Here is a 9114-nt window from a genome sequence, read left to right on the forward strand (position 1 = left end):
TACCCGCCCTCCCTCTATCCATCACACAGTCAACCCTCCCTCACCACTCTGCCCTCCCTCTATCCATCAAACAGGCAGCCCTCCCTCACCACTCTGCCCTCCCTCCCTCTATCCATCACTCGGCCAGCCCTCCCTCACCACTCTGCCCTCCCTCCCTCTATCCATCACTCGGCCAGCCCTCCCTCACCACTGTGCCCTCCCTACCTCTATCCATTAGATGGCCAGCCCTCCCTCACCACTGCCCTCCCTCCCTCTCTCTATCCATCACATGACCAGCCCTCCCTCACCACTCTGCTCTCCCTCCCTCCCTCTATCCATCACATGGGCAGCCCTCCCTCACCACTGTGCCCTCCTTCCCTCGCTCTATCCATCACATGGCCCTACCAACCTGCCTCCCTTTCACCCTACTCGCCTCAACCCCTAAAATCCCGCTACCCACCCTAATTTATTTGGTTTTTTTGTCCATTGCATTAGTCGCTTTTGGGGTCGTCGGATCCCGGCGCGCATTTGTATGCGACTTGGAGTTAATGGCGCTGTCCTGGCCCGCTCCCTTTTGTGAAATCCTTTCCAATGCGTGCACCGGGATATACGCAGGTGAAAATCCGCCCATCCCAGTCACGCGGGAATGTCCCGGATTTGCCACGCGTAGGGCTTTTAAAATTCGCCCTTAAGCATTTTTCCCATAGGCACAAAATGGAAGAAAATCTGTAATAAATAAGCCCCATAGCCACATAAGCAGCACGGGCGCGGCCGGATCAGTGGTGCTTTAAGACTTGTCTGGCTAAGTAGCGGCTTTGCATTTTTAACCTGCCTGCTCGTGTCGCAGGGTGCATTTGCACGTTTCTTTATAACCTGTGATTATCCTGCATACGGGCAGGGGCAGATTCTTGTGCATCATCTATAGCCACAGGTATATGGGGGAGCGCACAGCAGCGTGAACGTTACCCTCCCTGCTCCTCAGAAACCTGTGACATCCCTACGGGCTTCAGCCTTTGCTGGAATTTCAATGGCCAATTGCTGAACTCCAGAATGTACTCCTTTCACCTTCGCCGATGGCTCAGGCAGCTTTTAGCTTCCCTCCCATTCAGTGGACCTTCAGATTTGGTGTCCAGTGTAGATGTTTGCCAGTGGACAGTCACATCTCTCCCTCCTTCCCCGTGCTCCTTCTGATAGCTCCCCTTTTCCTTCCACTTCCCGAGGGCACTCGCCGTGAGCCTCTTCTCCTAATGTTCTCACTGGATAGAAGCGAACCCATTCTGGGGTCCACAGTCACTTCTCTCCCAAGTCACCCCGAGGTCAGCCATGGCATGCCGCCCCAGGGAAGGGTAAAATAAACGCCACGCGGTATAACAACAGTACCTTAAACAGCGAGGTTTAGCTGGGTAGCAGCTGGTTTTACCTGGGTACATTTTTGCATATTGACCTCATGGTAAGAGACTCAGAAGGATGTTGGATTAGCAGAATTGTGAAAGTTGAGAGCAGTAGGGGTAATGCTCAAGCCTTCTATCCTGCTTTTGGTAATAAAAAATTAATTTTATTTTCTAGGAGCAATAAAAGCAATTGACAAGTGTTTTCAGGAAGCAAATATACGAGGCGATAGAACCGGAAACTGTGGGATGTCAGGAGGAAACTACAAGAGGTGCACCGTCGCGTGAGTAATGAGCGTGCAGGCAGGAGGAGTAATGAGCGTGCAGGCAGGAGATGCGCCGGTCCCTCGCGTGAGTGATGAGCGTGCAGGCAGGAGATGCGCCGGTCCCTCGCGTCAGTGATGAGCGAGCAGGCAGGAGATGTGCCGGTCCCTCGCGTGACTGATGAGCGAGCAGGCAGGAGATGTGCCGGTCCCTCGCGTGAGTGATGAGCGTGCAGGCAGGAGATGTGCCGGTCCCTCGCGTGACTGATGAGCGAGCAGGCAGGACATGTGCCGGTCCCTCGCGTGAGTGATGAGCGTGCAGGCAGGAGATGTGCCGGTCCCTCGCGTGAGTGATGAGCGTGCAGGCAGGAGATGTGCCGGTCCCTCGCGTGACTGATGAGCGAGCAGGCAGGAGATGTGCCGGTCCCTCGCGTGACTGATGAGCGTGCAGGCAGGAGATGTGCCGGTCCCTCGCGTGACTGATGAGCGTGCAGGCAGGAGATGTGCCGGTCCCTCGCGTGACTGATGAGCGTGCAGGCAGGAGATGTGCCGGTCCCTCGCGTGAGTGATGTGCGTGCAGGCAGGAGATGTGCCGGTCCCTCGCGTGACTGATGAGCGTGCAGGCAGGAGATGTGCCGGTCCCTCGCGTGACTGATGAGCGTGCAGGCAGGAGATGTGCCGGTCCCTCGCGTGACTGATGAGCGTGCAGGCAGGAGATGTGCCGGTCCCTCGCGTGACTGATGAGCGTGCAGGCAGGAGATGTGCCGGTCCCTCGCGTGACTGATGAGCGTGCAGGCAGGAGATGTGCCGGTCCCTCGCGTGACTGATGAGCGTGCAGGCAGGAGATGTGCCGGTCCCTCGCGTGACTGATGTGCGTGCAGGCAGGAGATGTGCCGGTCCCTCGCGTGACTGATGAGCGTGCAGGCAGGAGATGCGCCGGTCCCTCGCGTGACTGATGAGTGTGCAGGCAGGAGAAGTGATGAGCGTGCAGGCAGGAGATGTGCCGGTCCCTCGCGTGATGAGCGTGCAGGCAGTAGATGTGCCGGTCCCTTGCGTGACTGATGAGTGTGCAGGCAGGAGAAGTGATGAGCATGCAGGCAGGAGATGTGCCGGTGCCTCGCGTGAGTGATGAGCGTGCAGGCAGTAGATGTGCCGGTCCCTTGCGTGACTGATGAGTGTGCAGGCAGGAGAAGTGATGAGCGTGCAGGCAGGAGATGTGCCGGTCCCTCGCGTGACTGATGAGCGTGCAGGCAGGAGATGTGCCGGTCCCTTGCGTGACTGATGAGTGTGCAGGCAGGAGAAGTGATGAGCATGCAGGCAGGAGATGTGCCGGTGCCTCGCGTGAGTGATGAGCGTGCAGGCAGTAGATGTGCCGGTCCCTTGCGTGACTGATGAGTGTGCAGGCAGGAGAAGTGATGAGCATGCAGGCAGGAGATGTGCCGGTGCCTCGCGTGAGTGATGAGCGTGCAGGCCTCTGGGGTCCACACCCTCCTGGGGGACCATTCCACCTCCAGATCTGCCACTGTCCTTCAGTTCTTCTCTCTTGGTAGGAGGATTTTGCCTGGCTTGGGTTTACAGCTCCACTAGGCTCATGGCTTGTTTAGTGTTAAGTGATTTGGGCCCTCCACAGTCTCAGCTTTCAGTGATTTTGGCTCCACTAAGCTCATATCCAGCCTGGATAAGTCACCTTTTCTCAGTCAAGACCCAGGCTTAACCATGGAAAGCGAATGTGTGCACTCCCTTTGATCCTGCCTGACCTTTTTTTCTGTTGACTGAGAACTGGTTACCAAAGGATCTGACTCCCCTTGTTAGTTAGGGTGAGAACCTGTTTGCTTCCTAGGAATGTTTTTCAGTATATTTCTCTCATAAATCTCTCTCTCATTCAGAATTCTCCAATGTAGGGCTTTCCCTGTCATAGTTCCTTAGTTTAGGATTTTGCTATCCTTTCATTTAAAGTGATATTTCACTGCAAGTTACCAACAGTAGACCAAGGGTCTGTGACATGCAGATCCCCTCCTGAGTCTCTGACTTATCCATTCAATGGTCATTTAAGCACCTCCACCATAAGGGGTCTGGCATCTTTTTCAATCTCAGTTTAGGTTTCCTGGGCTGGGGGGCTGCATTGTCTTCTTTTTTTCTCTGCTGCAGTTCACTTACATGGTAGCATGCTCTTTACCCTTTGTCCCTTGGGAGGGAGGTTTCACTTTTTAGAAAAGTTACACTAACTGTCTTAACCACATCCTCTGGCAATGAATTCCAGAGCTTAATTGTGCATTGAGTGAAAAAGAGTTTTTTCTCTGGTTTGTTTTAAATATGCTGCTTGCTAAATTCACGGAGGGCCCCTGTGTCCTTGTATTATCTGAAAGAGTAAATAACAGATTCACAATTACCCATTCTTTCATGATTTTGTAGACTTCTAATCATATTTGCGAGAGAGGGAGGAGAATGGGGATGGGAGGTAGCAATTTTGGGTATAAAAGAGGAGGGATTGGTTCTGGGTGTGCATGTCTATGCCAGATTAGGTGACAGGTTAGAGAGGGGGTGCAAGGGAGAGCCAAACCACAGCACAATGTGGCCACCTGACACCTCCCTCCTCACTGCAAGTCCTATTCTCCCTCCTTTGATCCTTCTTACCTATCCCTTCTCCCTAGATCCTGGAACCCACCTCTAACCCACTCTTACTTCCTCTTTCCCTTTCTCAATTAATAACGTTTTGTTCTTTTAATTTTTGAAAAGGGGATTTTTTTGGCTTTCCTTTTTTGCTTCTGAGGCATTTTTTCTACTTAGTTTTTGAAAGGAAGTATAAAGGGGAAGGTGACATCGTTTGCTTGCTGCCTGCCATGACCGCTGGTGTCTCTTTGTTTCTGCCTTTGGGTTTAGAAGTTCAAAGGGACAGCCTTTGTTTGAAGCTTCTGAGTTGAAAAGAGCTCATTGTCTGTGTTAATTGGATCAGGATCTGAGCTTTGCGTATAGGTCACCACAGCTAAGAACGAATCTGCCTTTATTGGAGGAGCTGAACTATAAAATGTACATTTTCTGGCTGAATTCATCTTCAGAGACTTTACTTTGAAGAAGGATAATTGTTATTAATACATTTTTGTTCTTTTAATTTTTGAAAAAGGGATTTTTTTGCATTGCACACTACATGAGTCATCTCCAAACAATCAGTATGGAGCTGCAGATTGGTCCTATTGGCTTAAACACCTCTCTTATATGCCCTTTTGACACATTTTTTAGAGTATCCACGCTCAATGAATTTCTGCATTAGATCAATTGCTTTTATTTTATATTCCCCAATCAAAGAGCAGATCCAACGATATCTAAGAAATTGTCCACGTGGGATATTCTCTAATTTTCATGGATGAAAACTCAAAATATAACAGCGAATTCCTATCAGTAGGCTTTTTATAAACAGAAATATATATATCTTACCCCATTTTTATAAACCATTAGAGATGCGAATCGTGTGCCAGATCGTCTTAACGATCAGATTCGGCTGGGGGGGGGGGGGGGGGGGGGAAATCTGATCGTTAAGATATGTGAATTGGAATCGTTTCCGATTCCAATTCACATCGCTAATTTTTTTTTTTAGGGAGGCCCGCGCCGCTAAAAAAAAACAACCCACCCGACCCTTTAAATCGACCCCCCCCAAAACCTTTTAAAATTACCTGGTGGTCCAGGGGGGGGGCCTTGGGGTGAGAGGAGAGATCCAGGGGGGCCTCGGGGAAAGATTTCCCGTTCCCAGGCATCAGCTGTTCTAAAAAAAAATGGCGCCGATGCCCCTTTGCCCTTACCATGTGACAGGGTATCCGTGCCATTGGCCGGCCCCTGTCACATGGTAGGAGCACTGGATGGCCGGCGCCATCTATCCTTACTCATCAGCCCTATAGGCAGCCTATCGCCGAGGCCCCCCTGGATCTCTCCTCTCACCCCGAGGCCCCCCTGGATATCTCCCCGAGGCCCCCCCTGGACCACCAGGTAATTTTAAAAGGTTTTGGGGGGGTTGGGAGGGGGGTCGATTTAAAGGGTCGGGTGGGTTGTTGTTTTTTTTAGCGGCGCGGGCCTCCCTAAAAAAAAAAAATTAGCGATGTGAATTGGAAAAAACCCAAAAACAATTAGTCTCCATGGTTATTTGTAAGTGTCAGCAGGCTTGAGGTGGTCATCTGATGCCATTCCCTTGCATGAGGTGTCTCGCCACACTGTGTATGAGTCTCATGCACAGTAAATCCAATTGGTCACGCGATAAGCAGAATACGATCCATCTGAGTTTACAATGTGATAAGCTGGCTCAGGAAGCCTTTCAGCCTTGCCCATCCTGCGTAACCATTTCACTCTCCAGGGGATGATGTAGTGGCCTTAGCAAGGCCTGTTCCACAATGCTGCGCTGCGACACCGCTGAGTCCCAAAGGTTCACTGAAAATGTCAAATCCAGAACTGCGTCGTGAGTATGACAAGCACGAGGCTCGTAACACCTCAGTCAGCTATATCGAGACTCAGACTTCAATCTTTTCTCCCCAACATCTGAAACTAGATGTCCCTTGTGCTTCCCACCAAGACCCATAGTTATTGGCTTAACTGGAGCCTGCCCCAGTCACGATTTCACTGCACAGCTTTACAGCTGCCTTCACACTGCCTTCACACTGCCTAGTATCAAAGATTTTCCATCCACAACGCCGCGCAGCCTGGCAGGATATAACATTGCTTAGCGAATGTTACGCTTTTGAAAATCCTTTTTAATTGTCATGAACTTTTGACGCTTCTTTTGGAGCGCAGCAGAAAAGTTGGGAAACATCATGATTGTGTCATCCTGGTGCGTACGATTTCCTGCTTCTCTCCCAGCATTGAGTATTTTCCATTTCTCCTCGAAATGATGCAACTTGGTTATCACAGCTCATGGATGGGCAGTGGCTGAATTCTTTCAGAGTCAGCTGAGTTATATTATTACCATTAAATTGCCTATGCATTAGCTGATTTGCATACACGACTACATTTTATGCATGCAAATGCATGGAAAGCTGACAATTTCCACAGGAGGAGGAAATCTTCGGGAATATTGCTTGACAGTGATGCAAAAACGCATGATAAGCAGAGTTTAGCCAACGTAAAATGATGTTTAGCATAACTAATTGCCTTATGGCAGTATAGAAAATGTAGCTATAAATTAGTCGGTTGGATGGGCTAACGTTCTTTTTCTGCCATCATATTTGAAGGCTTCTATGTAACTTGTGATTAATGTGAAGGCGGTAATATTATATGTAGATAATATATCATTAAATAAATTGATGATGTATCTAAAAATCTAAACTCACAGGCATGTGACATTCATTATTATGTGCTGGGTTTAAGTCTTTTCTCTTTATTAATTCTAGGGATAGTCTATGTGGGAAGCTCAATTGTCAAAATGTGACAAAAAACCTGGATGCCACAGTGTCAACCTTTCTCATTGAAGGGACGCAGTGCACCAGTGCAGATTTCGATCTGGGCACCGATGTCCCTGATCCTGGTTTAGTTCATCAGGGTAGCCCTTGTGCAGATGGTAAGGTAAGGAAAAAGCAGAGCGGGTCTGTACAGGGCACAAGATCCTCAGGAGGAAGCAGGGAGGCTCCGTACGGAGCACAGGATCCTCAGGAGGAAGCAGGGAGGCTCCTTACGGAGCACAGGATCCTCAGGAGGAAGCAGGGAGGCTCCGTACGGAGCACAGGATCCTCAGGAGGAAGCAGGGAGGCTCCGTACGGAGCACAGGATCCTCAGGAGGAAGCAGGGAGGCTCCGTTCAGAGCACAGGATCCCCAGGAGGAAGCAGGGAGGCTCCGTACAGGACATAAGATCCTCAGGAGGAAGCAGGGAGGGTCCGTACGGAGCACAGGATCCTCAGGAGGAAGCAGGGAGGCTCCGTACGGAGCACAGGATCCTCAGGAGGAAGCAGGGAGGCTCCGTACGGAGCACAGGATCCTCAGGAGGAAGCAGGGAGGCTCCGTTCGGAGCACAGGATCCTCAGGAGGAAGCAGGGAGGCTCCGTTCAGAGCACAGGATCCCCAGGAGGAAGCAGGGAGGCTCCGTACAGGACATAAGATCCTCAGGAGGAAGCAGGGAGGGTCCGTACGGAGCACAGGATCCTCAGGAGGAAGCAGGGAGGCTCCGTACGGAGCACAGGATCCTCAGGAGGAAGCAGGGAGGCTCCGTACAGGGCACAAGATCCTCAGGAGGAAGCAGGGAGGCTCCGTACGGAGCACAGGATCCTCAGGAGGAAGCAGGGAGGCTCCGTTCAGAGCACAGGATCCCCAGGAGGAAGCAGGGAGGCTCCGTACAGGACATAAGATCCTCAGGAGGAAGCAGGGAGGGTCCGTACGGAGCACAGGATCCTCAGGAGGAAGCAGGGAGGCTCCGTACAGGGCACAAGATCCTCAGGAGGAAGCAGGGAGGCTCCATACGGAGCACAGGATCCTTAGGAGGAAGCAGGGAGGCTCCGTACGGAGCACAGGATCCTTAGGAGGAAGCAGGGAGGCTCCGTACAGGGCACAAGATCCTCAGGAGGAAGCAGGGAGGCTCCATACGGAGCACAGGATCCTTAGGAGGAAGCAGGGAGGCTCCGTACGGAGCACAGGATCCTTAGGAGGAAGCAGGGAGGCTCCGTACGGAGCACAGGATCCTCAGGAGGAAGCAGGGAGGGTCCGTACGGAGCACAGGATCCTCAGGAGGAAGCAGGGAGGCTCCGTACAGGGCACAAGATCCTCAGGAGGAAGCAGGGAGGGTCCGTACGGAGCACAGGATCCTCAGGAGGAAGCAGGGAGGCTCCGTACGGAGCACAGGATCCTTAGGAGGAAGCAGGGAGGGTCCGTACGGAGCACAGGATCCTCAGGAGGAAGCAGGGAGGGTCCGTACGGAGCACAGGATCCTCAGGAGGAAGCAGGGAGGCTCCGTACGGAGCACAGGATCCTCAGGAGGAAGCAGGGAGGCTCCGTTCAGAGCACAGGATCCCCAGGAGGAAGCAGGGAGGCTCCGTACAGGACATAAGATCCTCAGGAGGAAGCAGGGAGGGTCCGTACGGAGCACAGGATCCTCAGGAGGAAGCAGGGAGGCTCCGTACGGAGCACAGGATCCTCAGGAGGAAGCAGGGAGGCTCTGTACGGAGCACAGGATCCTCAGGAGGAAGCAGGGAGGCTCCGTACGGAGCACAGGATCCTCAGGAGGAAGCAGGGAGGCTCCGTTCAGAGCACAGGATCCTCAGGAGGAAGCAGGGAGGGTCCGTACGGAGCACAGGATCCTCAGGAGGGTCAGGGGAGATGTTGGGAGGGGGTGGTGAGGTGCAAAGGCTCCAGAGTCAGTGTGCAGGGTGGAAGGTATCTTGGTGCTTGGTGAGACAGAGAGGACGCATGGATGGACTTGGACTTCAGTCTCATTCTGATTTGATCTAATGATAAAACTGATAAATGCAGCACACAGTTCTCACATTTATTTTCATGCACACTGAAGAATGTCTGTCTG

The 9114-nt window shown here is 52.0% G+C and overlaps 1 protein-coding gene across 1 annotated transcript in view; it reads left to right on the top strand.

Moving 5' to 3' along the window:
* The window catches only part of LOC115096253 (disintegrin and metalloproteinase domain-containing protein 9-like), a 150600-nt gene that overhangs the window by 117933 nt on the left and 23553 nt on the right, over positions 1-9114 (top strand). Inside the window, exons 15-16 of the mRNA XM_029610761.1 lie at positions 1546-1651; positions 7000-7171. Coding sequence (XP_029466621.1) covers positions 1546-1651; positions 7000-7171 — 278 coding nt within the window. The remainder of the gene's footprint in view (positions 1-1545; positions 1652-6999; positions 7172-9114) is intronic.

This window comes from Rhinatrema bivittatum, chromosome 7, assembly GCF_901001135.1.
Source record: "Rhinatrema bivittatum chromosome 7, aRhiBiv1.1, whole genome shotgun sequence".
Lineage (NCBI taxonomy): Eukaryota > Metazoa > Chordata > Amphibia > Gymnophiona > Rhinatrematidae > Rhinatrema > Rhinatrema bivittatum.